The 15,893-nt window shown below is 31.9% G+C and overlaps 1 protein-coding gene across 2 annotated transcripts in view; it reads left to right on the forward strand.

The window, feature by feature from the left end:
- LOC111636849 (E3 ubiquitin-protein ligase MIB1-like) overlaps positions 1–15,893 on the forward strand; it is a 69,220-nt gene that overhangs the window by 25,829 nt on the left and 27,498 nt on the right. For both annotated transcript variants that reach the window (XM_023382239.1, XM_023382238.1), the window contains exons 6-8: positions 1,241–1,317; positions 9,524–9,710; positions 10,455–10,599. In XM_023382239.1, the coding sequence (XP_023238007.1) occupies positions 1,241–1,317; positions 9,524–9,710; positions 10,455–10,599 (409 nt within the window). The remainder of the gene's footprint in view (positions 1–1,240; positions 1,318–9,523; positions 9,711–10,454; positions 10,600–15,893) is intronic.

The raw sequence follows: 15,893 nt of genomic DNA on the forward strand, positions 1-15,893 counted from the left end.
GGCTCACCTATTTGTAAAATCTAAGTGACTTTAAACACAATAAAAACAGCACTATGTAGTTGGATACGACAGACATTACATTTTCTAATTGCATAGCTTTTGCACATAGATTTTCTTGATGGATGATGCGATGAGATATAATTTAGAAAAATTCTGTTCTCCCATTTTTTGTTTGAATAAAGAAATGACTCCCTTATTTTTTCCTGTCATTGCTGCCGCAACACTTCAGAAAATAATATTCAATTTAAACTAGACGAATTACATTGAAAAATATTTATTTATAATTTCTTCTAAACATCTCGCGGGCCGGATAGAAACTCTTCGCGGGCCGTAACTGGCCCATCGTTGGTTTATAGATAACTTTAGCATGTGTATAGTCTAGGCTCAAATTCTCGGACTTGATCCGAGACTAGAACAATTATCAGGCAAGAATTGGGTGGATGTAAGCCATCAAAATTACTAGAGTACTTCTTAATTATGCTTATAAATTGTAATTGTAACGCTGCTACACTCTAATGTTAATTATTTTATTTGACTAGAACAATTACACCTCACATCCCAAATCTGCAATGGCACATTCATACATCACTAGACTCAATGGATTTTATTGTGGAACCCCAAATTTTTATTGCAGAACTTTAGGGTTCTGTGAAACACAAGTTGCAAACACCTGCTGTAATGCAATTAAAATTTCTGACAGCTGAACCAGATACTTGTTTTTGGAACTCTAATTGGCTTGTTTGCTTGTCACGTGAGCTCATATTTGAATCCTAGCACAAGTTCTGGGAAACAGTGAGAACTTTTTGCAGTTCTAAATTCTTTCATTTGAATACTTTCATATTTAGTTGGGATTAATTTGGTTTAAGCCTAGTAATAAAATTTCTTTACACATATAAATTGATTTTACTATAAAAGAATGAATGTAACTGTGTGACATTTATCTGATGTAGTTTAAAGAAATACAGAAAAAATACTAAAATCTGTTCAAAATGAAAACTTGCCAAAATGGAAAAAATAATTTAGTGGTTTAGTGGTTCCATGAAATTCTGGTTTACATAGGTTTCACCGTATAAAAATTTATACTTAAAGTTAAAAAGAGAGTATTGCTAAATTTTTTTATTCTGAAAGCAAAGTAAATTTTAAGTTTTCTGACAGTTACTGTTTTAAGTTTAATTATTATAGAAATATAGAAAATTTTTTGAGGTATTGGCAAATCTATATTGTAAATATGTTTTTTTAGTGTCTTGGTACTACTGGAACTGTTGTTGGAATTGACGAAGATCAAGACATTGTAGTTTCTTATCCTAGTGGTAACAGGTAAAGATAAATTAAAATTATCATTTTCTAGAAAAGGCTTTACTGTTATTAAATTTGAAATAATTATTAATTTTAAGACCAAATTTTAGATAGAAAATTCTAAATTTTATTGTTTCATAATTTTTTATTTATCATTGAATTATAAAGTTAGTCCATATTATTTTTGATTGTATATAATTATTTCAAATTAGAGTTTTTAATATATAGAATACTTGTGGTATATTTATTGATAAGTTGTGTTTAATTTTTATATTTATAGATTGCAAATATTTTTGCCTTTTATTACATTAAAGATCTTTTTAATTTTGAATACTTGTCCAGATCTAAAAATAACATGGATGAATCACTTTAAAATTGTGAGATAAGCCGGGGGTACCTGCCAAGGGTATCACTTAATCGGCACAAAATCGTAAGATTCAATCTCTAAATCTTTTTCTAGGAGGGCAGTAAATGTTTAAGAACGATCTGGACGTTGAAGTCTAGATCTACATCAGGTCCCACACCAGTTAATCAGATTTTGATACGCGGATTAACACGCGTGTGATTTGATTCAGACAAAGAGGAGACATTTCTTTAAACAAACAATAAGAAAAATAAAAGTAATAAAATTACACAAATGGAGTAGATCAAAATATAATTAAATGAATGAGACAATGGATTACTTAAAATATATGCTTCAAGAGAGAGAGCTCACATATTTAGTTATAAACATTCTACCTCAATTTACTTTATCTTTATCTTCTTTTGTATTCTCGCATCATTCTTCATTTCATGGAGAGATCTTGATTTGGCACAATATTAAAAGTTTCTTCTTTTCTATTATATTAACTCATTATTATAGTTGACTGGATACAACTAAGGGTGTTGGCCTTATGGAGCAAATATGGACTATGTCTTCCTTTCGTGGGATCTTCTGGCGTACTCCTAACTAAGAGCGTTGGCCTTAGGGAGACAATATGGGATACCTCCTTTCCCTATGAGATCTCTCGACATACTCCCCGAATTCTGTAAAACTTTGAATATATTCCCTGATCTGCGACCAATCAGCATACTGGGATTCTCTCACGTGAACAGATGAAAAGGGTGAATTATTGAGAGGTCGGCAATTTCCAAAGTGGTGAGATTTGTAACAGATAAGTGGAAAACAAAGGATGCTTCAGTTTCCGTTAAAGGAAATGGCTCTTTTATCAGTTTTCCCATGTTAGAAAATGGTTAATTTCACACCAAAATGAAAGAATATTTTACTTTATAATTTTAATGTTATTTTTAAATTGTTACTTAGACCCAGGGGCTATTCGGATCTCACAAAATTTATTATTTTTAAAAATATTCATTACATTATTCATAATTTGAAATTAATATAATAAATTTATTATGAGTAGATTTTGAAAGAAAATATGAAATGAAACTAACAAAGTTGAAAATATTACAATAGACAAAAAATTAACACACGTAAACTGGAAAGATATACTACACAGAATATACTCACAAGATATACTCACAAAAACATGGTTCCATTCGATTGGAACCATGTTTTTGTGAGCTAAGGGATTTCTTTCTCACTACAACAACTGACAGCCAGAGATTCCATTCACAAATACTAGAGCTTACACATCTAATCTGCTATTCCTCCTTTTTTTACTTTGATGGTCAAACGTACATCCAAAAAAGAGGCGTACCAATGGGTAGCCCAGTCTCTGGGGATCTATGCGAACTCGTCGTACGAAAATTAGAAGAAAAGGTCTTACTAAGCTTTCAATCCAATATCCTTAGCTACATGCGGTATGTGGATGATATTTTGATTATTTGGAAAACCAAACCTGATATAGAGAAAGTGTTAGAAGCCTTTAACAAAAACGCCTACGGCTTAACTCTAAAGTTAGACCAAGAAAGTCGCACAGAAGTTANCTCTAAATCTTTTTCTAGGAGGGCAGTAAATGTTTAAGAACGATCTGGACGTTGAAGTCTAGATCTACATCAGGTCCCGACACCAGTTAATCAAATTTTGATACGCGGATTAACACGCGTGTGATTTGATTCAGACAAAGAGGAGACATTTCTTTAAACAAACAATAAGAAAAATAAAAGTAATAAAATTACACAAATGGAGTAGATCAAAATATAATTAAATGAATGAGACAATGGATTACTTAAAATATATGCTTCAAGAGAGAGAGCTCACATATTTAGTTATAAACATTCTACCTCAATTTACTTTATCTTTATCTTCTTTTGTATTCTCGCATCATTCTTCATTTCATGGAGAGATCTTGATTTGGCACAATAATGAAAGTTTCTTCTTTTCTATTATATTAACTCATTATTATAGTTGACTGGATACAACTAAGGGTGTTGGCCTTATGGAGCAAATATGGACTATGTCTTCCTTTCGTGGGATCTTCTGGCGTACTCCTAACTAAGAGCGTTGGCCTTAGGGAGACAATATGGGATACCTCCTTTCCCTATGAGATCTCTCGACATACTCCCCGAATTCTGTAAAACTTTGACTATATTCCCTGATCTGCGACCAATCAGCATACTGGGATTCTCTCACGTGAACAGATGAAAAGGGTGAATTATTGAGAGGTCGGCAATTTCCAAAGTGGTGAGATTTGTAACAGATAAGTGGAAAACAAAGGATGCTTCAGTTTCCGTTAAAGGAAATGGCTCTTTTATCAGTTTTCCCATGTTAGAAAATGGTTAATTTCACACCAAAATGAAAGAATATTTTACTTTATAATTTTAATGTTATTTTTAAATTGTTACTTAGACCCAGGGGCTATTTGGATCTCACAAAATTTATTATTTTTAAAAATATTCATTACATTATTCATAATTTGAAATTAATATAATAAATTTATTATGAGTATATTTTGAAAGAAAATATGAAATGAAACTAACAAAGTTGAAAGTATTACAATAGGTGCGAAAGGTAGCTTAAAATATTCAATTTAGTTTTGATTGATTGCATTAACATATTTTTTCATTTTGATAACCATTTCAGTTGTATACTGTAGAAAAAGTGTGGCAAGAATGGCATATTCTTTGTAACAAACCAGATTTATACAATTTTTTGTAATTTGTAATTTTGTTTTTTGTAGATATTATTCTAATGTTGTTAATATTTGTCTTATGTTCAAATATTTTTATAGTTTTAACATATAAAAAAGATTTATCATATTAGTTCTAAAGTTTTTTTATCTTTAGTAAGCCTATTGACTCCATTACTTAACTCCATATACAAACACAAAAACACTAGAAGAGTTTTTAAGAGACAGAAATTGTTTATTAACAGTTTTGGAATACCATCATTTAATCATTTAATCCTGTCTTTAGGTCACTTCAAAAATCAAACAAAATTGAGCATTTCTATACACAGTATCAAACAGCTATTTAATGGTATGCTTCAACACATTAATAAAAATTTGAAATAAATTGTCTTAATAGAAAAAAACAAAAGTTTTGTGTATAACAAATGTATTGATTGAAGAAGTAGTTGCATATTAGGATTTAGTTTTAGGTATATATCAACATTTTCTACATGGGACAAGAATTTTTATGGGCTTGGAAACTGCATAGTATATTAATTTTTATTATTAAATTTATTATTTGTTTGTATGTGATTTGATATAACAGTTTGAATAAAGAAATTGCGTAATAAAAGCAATATATAGTTCATGCTACAAATAGAATTTTTTAATGTATGAACTAAAATATATGTATGACTCAAAACATTACTTGACTTATTCAACAGTAATTGCAACAAAAACAACAGTTGTGGACAATGCTATTTGATAACAAAATTCATGTGCATAGCAGCAATAGTCACTGCATTGCTGCACAGATGTGCAACTTAGAAGGATGTTGTATAGTGATATCTCTTAATGGTCACCTCTCTAAAGCAAAAACCCCACCATAATTAATAATTTTCATGTGCTGGTATAAAACTTCACCATCAATCAATCATTATAATTACAATTAATTAAGTTACATACAGTATTTAACTTCATTACAATTGATCTCTCCTGTATGGACATTCATCATCATTATGGACATGGCTATGAGATGCATTATGGATATGGCCATTGAGAGAAGTTGCGAGATCAATCTCTCTTAATTCTTATTGAGTCACCTTTATTTGGGGTTTCTGCAGTTGCAGTCAAATCAATTCCAAAAACTTAAAATAAGAAGTTTATGATTGTCTATACATACACCTACATCCATTTTTATTTTTAATCTGTGGTAAAGACAAAATATGTTGTTTTTTTCTATATTGAAAAGAGAATCTGCAAGTGTTGGTATAAAATCACTGATATTAAAAGAGAATATGAAAGTTATTGAATATCACAAATGAGATGTGTAGAATGGGAAAATTAGAAGTGTTTAAGAATAGGAAATGAGAGCTATGAAAATCATTAAGAATCAAGGACTACTATTAAGCTGCAATGACAACAAGCAGTAAATCTGGCAGTTGCAAAGTGGGAATTGCACTCTCATGGAAAAGCAGTTATAGAATGGTTCTGCAGAGTTATAAGTTAGAATGTTTGGGGTGAATCATACAAACCAAAACTTTATAGTTTGTAATTGAAGTAAATGTCGTGAGCCTTAAATGGATGGTTTGAAAAAATTTGAAAATGATATATCAAATTCAAAGTTGTTCTGTAGGAGATCATCTGGGGGTTCATCTATACTAATATTATAAAGAGGTAATGTTTGTATGTATGTATGTAAGTTTCTTTGCAGCAGGTAATCTTCGAAACTACTCATCCAATTTCAAAAATTCTTTCACCAATATTTAGAATGGAACCTCAGGGTGGACATAGGCTGTATATTATTCCGATAAACATTCATATAAATTAAAAAATATAATCTAGGTTGAGGCTTTTATGTCCAACAGATGGCGCTACAAGTACGACACCCTAAGTTTGCTTTTCTGTGAGGCATTATGCTTTTCTGTGAAAATGAACTAAAGCAGATCATCTTCTATCTATCTATATAAATAAAAATGTAATGTTCGTTTGTTCCTACCAACTCCTTTGAAATTTTGACACAACGCTGCATTCGAATACGCACGTCTTTTTATATAATATATGTGTCGAAATTCCTCCCACTGAAGGGAGATGGTTAGGATTAAGGCTTACCGTAAAGAACTCTGCTTCTATTTATACTATTTTAGACATCAACAGAATGTACCCTAAGAAGAATGTACACTAAGAAGGGATTTTTCGATATTCCCCCGCGGGGGAGAGGGACAGAATTAAGGCTTACTGTGAAAAACTTGGCTTCTATTATATTATTTTAGATGCAGGTTTTTGCGTTTTTGATTGCGTTTTAATAGGGTACGTCAAGAGAATGTATACTAAGAAGAAATTTTTCGAAAAATTTTCCCCCCATGGGGGAAGTGTTATACATTTATAATAGATACATTTTGAGCCACAACAACGCTTGGTGGGGTCTGCTAGTCATAATATAGTAGTACAGTAACATTATCACTAGCTGTTTCCCAGAAAGTAATTTCAACACAAAACAGGACTGGTTTTTTACACTCTCTCAGACAAAACTTTGTGCTTCAAGGATGAATGATGTTCTTTTAGCAAAGTAGCAAAAGAATTGCCAACAATTTTATTTACAGGCAAAAGTTGATAATTCATAAAACTGGATGCAACAATGTTAAAATAATCACTCCACAACTAAAATATCCAGCAAGAAGACACTTTACTTATTAAACAAATGTAAACAAAAACTGAAGATGATGATTTAGAATACAGTTAAACATAAAATATAAAATGGAACATAATTTTGAAAGAAATAGAATATTATCTGTAAATTTTTTCGTCCAATGGAGATTATTTTTTAATAAAATTGAAGACAGTCTACCCAATAAAGCTTTATTGGGCAGACTGTCTTCAATTTTATTAAGAAATAGAATAGTTATTCCATTGGTTGAATCTGTAGGCAACAATAAGGATGTCAACAAATTTTACAAATTTTTAATATTAAAAATTTGTAAGACAAGTGAATTTCAAAGAAGGACTTCTATGCATTTGAAAAGAATCTGAATATCTGTAATTTATTGCTGTGTTCCTGGTAGTACATTATGTATTTCTAGCCTCTCTGCATGTTTCAAAAGGGCCCAGTCCGCAACTGGATGTAAAATATGGGCTTCATTGAGAGACACTTGGGTGTGTTTTTGGTTATAAAGGCAGCAAGAGCAGTGGTTGGTTGACCCTTTGGATGGAATTGAGATGCTCTTTAATATATGGTATTAGAGAATATGCCACTGCTCCTATGTAAACCCATTTCTTGCTAAATCAGTTGTCTATTAAGGAGATGGAGCACACTCCACACAGATGCTTCTTGTCAATAAGGTCTTTGGTATTTCTGATAATGAGTATATAGATGGGTTTCTTTTGTATGTCATGTTGATTTTGTTGGCTCTTGCAATTTGTTTGTAAATTTATGTTTAGTTCTGTATGCACAAGTATGAATGGAGAATGTGAGAAACCTTTGATGATTGAAAAGGCTGCCAAACAAAGGTATTTCATTAATATAGATGTTAAAAATTTCAAATTAAATGGAAATCAAACAAAGGCTTGGATGACAGGAAAAATTATCACCATGTGGCTGGAACAGCTGAACAGGAAAAGGAAAGTGTTGTGCCAAAACAGAAAAGTGCATTTGTTTCTTGATATTGCTGCACCGCATTCAAACATTTAGCTCAAGGTTATATTTATGCTGCCAAATGTAACACTCAACCTTTGGATTGAGTCATAATTCAAAAGTTTTAATTCAACTACAAGCAAATGGTATGAAGCACATAATCACAAAAATAGATTGTGGAGCATTGCTTGAAATGTTGACAAAGCAGCTCAGTGTCTTTCAAATTATTTCATGGATTTCAAGTGTTTGGAGACAGGTTCTGCCATTAATGATTCAAAGTTGTTTTGTCAAAGTTGGATTTCCTTCCAGAAATGAGAACACTTTTGTATATTATTTTTAATATAATTTTGTAACTCCTATTGCAAATGATATGGATACAACAATCTCATGAATGCAACAGGATTTACCATTACCACAAACCATTATGTTGACATAGATTCTAACAATCCTAATTGAGTGCACAAGTCAAAATACAGAAACAATCTTTCAATGATTTTCTAAGATTCAAGAAATTGAGTATAAAGATGGCTGTGATGCCTCCATAGTTGAAATGATATCTGCTACTTGAATCACCGAAAGTCATACACATGTCTGTAACACTAGCATAAAAGATTTAGAATTGTTTTTATTCTTTCTGTCCTGTGGACACCAAGAGGACCTTTTTCCATACCACGGACTTTTAATTCGGCATTGTACGCCTGGCCAAATCTGCACCAGGCCTACAATGGAGGCAGCTGGGTAGTGAGGGACAAGGTTCAACATATTTGGGACAGACCTCCCTCAAAAAATTCCTGGGATTTACTGCTTGGATTTGATCCCAAAATCCTCCAGAGCAGTAGGTTAATGTTTTAACCATGTTTTAACCACCATAACCATCTGTCAGATGGAGATTAGAAAGCTAGCATATGATTTAATTTTGCGTAGTGAGTGCATTTTGAATTTTTAAAAAACTAATCATGATTTTCTTATGATAATTAATTACTATAATGTGTCTTATTAATATTTTTTTGCATGATATGTGTATGAGTTTTTAAATAAAAATAGTTTAGGCCACATTTACAGGATATTTCATTTGAAGGTAATTTTCACAATACCTGTTTTGGGTGGACATAACAGACATTTTGTTTTGTCCTATAAGTGTCTGTTTTAGAGAAGTTTCACTGTATTTGCATATAAGAGATTCATTATGTTTATCTTTTTATTTATTGTTAATAATTTTTCTCAAAAAAAGAAATACATAAAATGAACATATATTTTCTATGGAAACAATAGCCAAAGCTTGAGATGTTATTTTAAGTATTTATGGAAAAATATTATTTTGCTTTATTTTAAAATTTATTAAAGTTTTTGCTTTTATATTATTGTGCTAATTTTAAATTTATTAATCTATAAAGAAAATTATTATAATTTGAAATTACACAATTTTCTTATGAACATAGCTAAAAATTAATGATAAATTAGTGAAAAACGTTTGAATATATTTATAATTATAAAAAAATATAAAAGTGGACAAGCTATAAAGTTTATAAATTGTCAATTATTTCAGATGGACTTTTAATCCAGCAGTTTTGACCAAAGTAAATTCTGCTCCTCCAACTTCTGCATCTGGAGGAGGTGATGCTAGTTCTACTCAACAGTTTTCTGTTGGAGATTTAGTTCAAATATGCAATGATCTTGAACGTATCAAAATTCTTCAACGTGGACATGGTGAATGGGCAGAAGCAATGACTCCTGTAAGAAAGAAAAATTTTATAAAAATATATATCTTATAGTTTCAGTTTCCTTCTCTATGCAATATTTCAATTAACATTCAGAAATGATACTTTATTTTTTGGTTTCTTTATTAACTCACTAATTTCACTAATAATGAACAAAAACCTATGATAAAGTATCTGATAAGGTGTGATAAAGTAAATAGTTTCTTACACAGAATAATTTATTTATTACTGTCAAATAAAACTAAATAGTTTGTATTTTGTCACAGATCAATTTTATGCATTGAGTTTGTGATTTTCTTTCCCAAACTAATTGTATTGTTTTAAGTAACAATCCCACAAATTTTGTATTTGCTAAGTTAACTTTGACTTCTCAAAAATTCAAATTTACAAGATATTTTCCTATCCCCTACAGCTTTATTGCCCCTATTTCCACAGAATGCCACCTGTCCTGGATTACTCTTTGAAGTTAAAACATTATTTGTAAGAAAATATTTGACTGAAGTAATCATGTAACACAATAAAGCTTGAACCTCATGCCAAATATCACATAAAAAGAAAATAAAAATACAGTGAGTGTTTTCACTAGCACTTTCAACAAACTTACATTCATCATCTTCAAGTGAACAAAGTTCATGATAAACTATTTTGTTATTATTATTTAGTAATTATTTTAGAAGAATAAATAATAATTTATTAAGTAAAGTTTTATGAAATTGATTTGTTCAGATTTCTGATTTTAGATTAAACTTTAAATTTTAGACTTTGGGAAAAATTGGTCGTGTGCAGCAGATTTATCATGATAACGATCTCAAAGTAGAAGTATGTGGGACATCTTGGACATATAATCCTGCAGCTGTCACAAAAGTTTCTTCTGATGGTACACTTCCTGGTACAGCTAGTGGAGGTAACTATTATTATTATTATTGTTGTTACTCTATATCTATAAAACAAATATTATTTACAAGTTTACTTTTAATATTATTGATATCATTATACTAAGATTAAGTTATGATTGATATTATTGATAATATTAATAAAAATTTGTACTTTCTGTTTATTTTATATTATTAAAATTATTGATTGATTTAGTTAAAGTTTGATATGAATTTTAAAACACAAACAAAGTTTCTAAAATTATTTAAATTGACTTTTGCTGCCATGACTATTGGCCAATCAGATGAAGCCATGACATAACTTTAAAAAATATTTGAATAGTAAACAATTGATACAATTTGATTTTGGAATTTTTTTTGTGTTGAACTGTTTGAGCCAACTTTTCTTATTTCTTGTTGTTTTAATAATTTTAGTATACTTCTTTTGTGTAATATTCATGTCCTGTAATATCTGTTATGCCTGAAGTTTGTCCTGTGCTATTTTCATGACCTATTTTTGGTGGGACACCAGGTATGGGATCATACAACTTGACAAAACTCAGTGAAGTAGAAAACAGGATTTGTTCCATTCAAAAGTCCAACCTTCAACAGAAGCCAAAATTATTCTAGAAACTCATCACAACATATATACATTGACTAATCTGAAGCTGTCAGCTATTCAATCTACAAACTGGAAGGCCTGTGAGATGTAAAGAGCATCTGGCTCAATCCTCCAATCAGCTTCATTGCAAACTTTTGTCATAGTTTTATAGTTTACTATATCATAGTACCAGAACTCATTGACATGGGATGAAGTTTCTGTTATGTTCAAAAACTGAAATGGAAACTTAAAATTTTTATTGAAACTTTCCTAACCATCTCTAGCATGGATGGAACATCTTTAAGCATTCTCAGTCAATGCCCTGCCATATTTGTTCTCATCTCTCTCAATTCCCATCAATTTTCTAATTCAACAATACTGCAGGGAAGACTGATCTTCAGCTGACTGTTTGGAAGAGACTGTCTCATCAATTTAACCAGACTAGATTGTCTTTTGGAAACAACCAACCAATTATCTTCATTGTCAACCATCTCTGTACTAATCATTTCTGAAGATACTTCTTGGCTCTTTCTATGACAGATTCTATCAGCCATATACAATCTTCAGTGTATGACTAGTATTGTGAAAGGAAATTTCCAAGTGGGACTAGAGAAAAGCTTTTTCATGACAAATAGTTTACTTTTATCCAACAATGGTCATCTTAAAATCTGAATCACAAAGAGCTGCTTGATACCTCAACTTTTACTTGCTAGAATGAATGTTGTGGAGTGGGAACTCAAAATCAAGTCTGTTATTTTCACACCCATCACTAAAAATCTAGAACCCAACACTGCTGAACATTGACCATCTCTTCAATCACTGATTGATGCAGTGCTGATTTTGGAACAAAGACTAACCTTTTAGCTTTGCTCTCTAAGTATAAGTTTATTTGTTTTGGATGCCCTCTGAGGAACAGCTAACATTAACATAAAATGTTGCATCTATGCTGGTGACCTCCTGATCAAACAAACCATACAATGTCCTGCTGGTTGAATGGAAGATCATCAGTGAGGAGATTGATAAGATGCTTGCCTAGGGAGTCATTATTCAAAAAGTTCTTCCTGGAACTCACCAGACATTCTTACCAGATAATCACAGAGAGATAGTTTTGCATTGATTAGTGAAAATGAATGCATCTGCTCCTGAGAATCAATGATGCTCTTGACTGTCTAAAAATGCCAAGTTCTGTTTATTGATGAACCTATGTTCTTCTGGTTGGAAGAAGTGGATGAAAAAGACCAGAAGACTGCCTTTGTTATTCTGGATGGATTATGCAAATCTTGCATTCTGGGCTTTGAATTATGCAAAGAAAGAAAATTAAATTAATAGAAACAATAAATATAATTAATTTTTATTAAAATAAAATTTTTAAAGAAAGTATGTTGATAACTATAAATAAATTTTTCACAATTCTATGCATACAGGTTGTATGTAAAAATATGTAGCCAAAGTTGGCAGATATAATATATATATATATTATATCAATTTTCAAATCAAGTNGTTTGTATATATATATATATATATAAAACAAAGGAAAAATCCTAGATAACTTGATTTGAAAATTGTTTGTTTGCAAGAAAAAGTTCCTTAAAGTTGTAGCAAAATACTAATTAACACAAACAAGCAGGATAAAAAGGTTCTGTTTAAATAGAACACTTTCATCTTAAATGTTTGCTTAGTTGTTTATCTTAGTTTCTTCTTCAGAGTTTACATTCTTCCACCTTCTTTCATTTATTTTATTCACCATTTCCTCCATAACCCAGTGTTTACAAGTTCTTTGATCTTTTCTTGCACTCTGCTGTGGCACAAATCTTTTCCTTCATTGATATCCACAATTTATTTGGTATTTCAGCATCCTCTTCATTTATATCTTTGATTTTTTGTTTAGATACTAATCTAAACATTTCACTTTTCCTTTTCAAATTTTCTAAATTTCATTTCTCACTTGTCTTTTTTCTCTTTATGATCTTGAACCTCATTTTGACTTTTGCAAGTAAGAGGTTGTGATCTGTGATCTGTGCAGATCTGAGTCTATGTCTGCACTTGGATAGGTGCTTACCTCCTTAATAGAATTACTGAATCTCTTTTTAATTAGTATATATTCTGTTTGGTATCTTTTGTTGTCCCCAGGATCTTTCTATGTATGTAAGCTTCTCTTATGCTTTTGAAACCATGTATTTATAATCACCATACTATGTTCTTTGCAGAATTCAAGTATTCTTCCTCCTCTCCTGTTCCTGCTTCCCAGTCCATGCTTCCCAGTCCATGCTTTCCTACAATATTTTCCTCTCTTGTGTTTCCTACCACATCTTTTGCTTCACAGCATTCCAATCTCCTAATAACAAACCAACTACTACTATATTATATTGGGCTAGTACAGGCATGGCCAACATACGGATCGTCTAATGAATTTATATGGCCTGTGATTAATCTTTCAATATTAGCTACTGAAGTCCAAATAGCTCGATGAAAAATTCTGACGCCTAAAAAAACAAAAAAAGAAGATCAACAACTCACTGTGCGTTTAGAGTTAACCCTCCATTACAAATGTGAAAAATGTATCTGTAATCTCTATGTACTGTACAATTTAGTCTCTACGGGGTGACACTACAATGAGATCTCGCACCACCTTAAAACCTTCCTAGGGCAGCCTCTGGTTCAGCCTGTGAAAAAGTTTTTTTTCCAATTTGGCCAGGGGGCAAAAACTGTTGGCCACCTCTGGGCTAGTATATTGTGATTATGTGGGGGCCGAGGGGGGAGAAATTTTAAAAACTCTATGAACGATAATAGGTGATATATATCATCATCGTCTCCCTTGCCGTTTTGATTGCCAAGTGGTAACAATCAACGACATGTGGAAGCAGTTCAGTCAGAGATAGATGCTTCGTTTACAAACAACACAACCGTTTATTAAACACGAAAGAAGCTTACAAGATTTCTCCAAATCTTGGAAGTTCTGCAGCAGCTGCAGCCTCTGGGTCTTCCTCTCCTTTCCAAGATAGTCCCATTTTGAAGGAGTGTCCCTTGTTCACGAATGAACCATTCCATCACGTCTCAACGACTCCGGGACAATGCGGTCGACTTCCGCTGATGGAAAGATGTCGATCTGAGGTCGGGAGATGGAGATGAAGATGGGTGCGAGACACACACACAAACAACAGATCCATCACTTGGAACTTTCGGGAGAAGAAGCCACAGCATCCTTGAATTTATGGGGTTTTATCCGTTTTCTCTCAGAATCCCACTTTCCGATTGGTCTCTCCTCGTCACCTGATGACAATTCGAAACCTTTTGAAGGCGTGGGAGAGGTCAAAATCGAAGTTTAATTAATTCGATCTCCAACTGGAAATGGTCGACGGACTTACATTTTTCTATTGTTTAAAAGTTAGCGTCGTGTTTTCATAAAATAAAAATCTATTTCTAACTACTATATATTTTTATCTCTAAAACAATTACTTTAACGCAAATTTTAGTGAGGGTTCGGACCTGTTCAGAGCCTCACAATTACAGTAGAGCGTTATTTATCCAAAAGCGGATCAGCCAAAATGTCGGTTAACTGAAAGTGTTCCAGTCAGACTGTGTTGTGCTGAATCAAACATTTTTGATACTAGATTAACTTCCAAAATATAATTTTTTTTGTTTTTATATTTTTCGATATACAGATAGCCCTTGGTTTACGCTGCAGTTCCGTTCCTACAAAAGCCGGCGCAAATCGAATCGGCGTAAAACAAACCCATATTTACACTGAGGTATAGGGTTAGGTTCCACATAAGTGAAAAATATGCAAATAATTATGCAAAGTACAAATTATTTTATGATAAAATACATTTTAAAAATTAAATTTAAGTTAAATGTTTTTATTAAAAATTTTAGTTTCAGATCTCTTAAATTTTTCGGAAAAAGTATTTATCTTTAATTGTTTACATTTTTGTTTTCTTTCATTGAGAATTTCGGAATATGGTCGAATGGATGCGACGATGCTCCTTTTTACATTCGTTCGCACTTCGCTCCCAATCATTGTCTAACTCACAAAGTTCAACCGTCAAACTTTCCATAGTTGAAAGGATACATTAACCCACGTAGAGCTACAGATGAGCAGAGACACTGATTGGTCAACCACCGGTCGCCGTAGCGCATATGTAAGGTCAGTTTGAGCGGGAAAATTAAGGAGAGATAGATATCGTCTGGCCAACGAGAAGTAGATTTATCTCACTAACAATAGTTTGTGATCGCTGGAAGTGCTACTGCGTCGTAAAGTGTTTTCCTGAACGAACTGATACGGGATAAATTCAATGGCGCTATGGATTTGGACGCCATTTATTGGACTATTAAGTTTGATAACTTGACTCGTGGGTACCTAAACGTTTAGTATTTTAATATTAATTTAATGCAAATGTATACATACCCAATAATATTAAACAGAAAAAATAAATATATTCAATAAAAATCTTTGTTTTAACGAATGTACTGTACAATGTCGCGGCTCAGTAAATACGTCGACACTGAAACGAAAATCAGTCTGGCATAGGGAAAATCGGGGAATTACACAGCAAAATCGTGAATTTGCAGCGGCGTTATTGTGAATCGGCGTAAATTGAACCAGCATAAACCGAGGGCTACCTGTATTTTATTTTGTTTGTACAAAATAAAGAAGTAGTTTTTAACGATACAATAGCCACAATCATTTTTAAAAATTTATGTTAGACTTAACATCGATGAAAATTC

This window comes from Centruroides sculpturatus, unplaced genomic scaffold (assembly GCF_000671375.1).
Source record: "Centruroides sculpturatus isolate CEXI.00-Female unplaced genomic scaffold, Cexi_2.0 scaffold1101, whole genome shotgun sequence".
Classification (NCBI taxonomy): Eukaryota; Metazoa; Arthropoda; class Arachnida; order Scorpiones; family Buthidae; genus Centruroides; species Centruroides sculpturatus.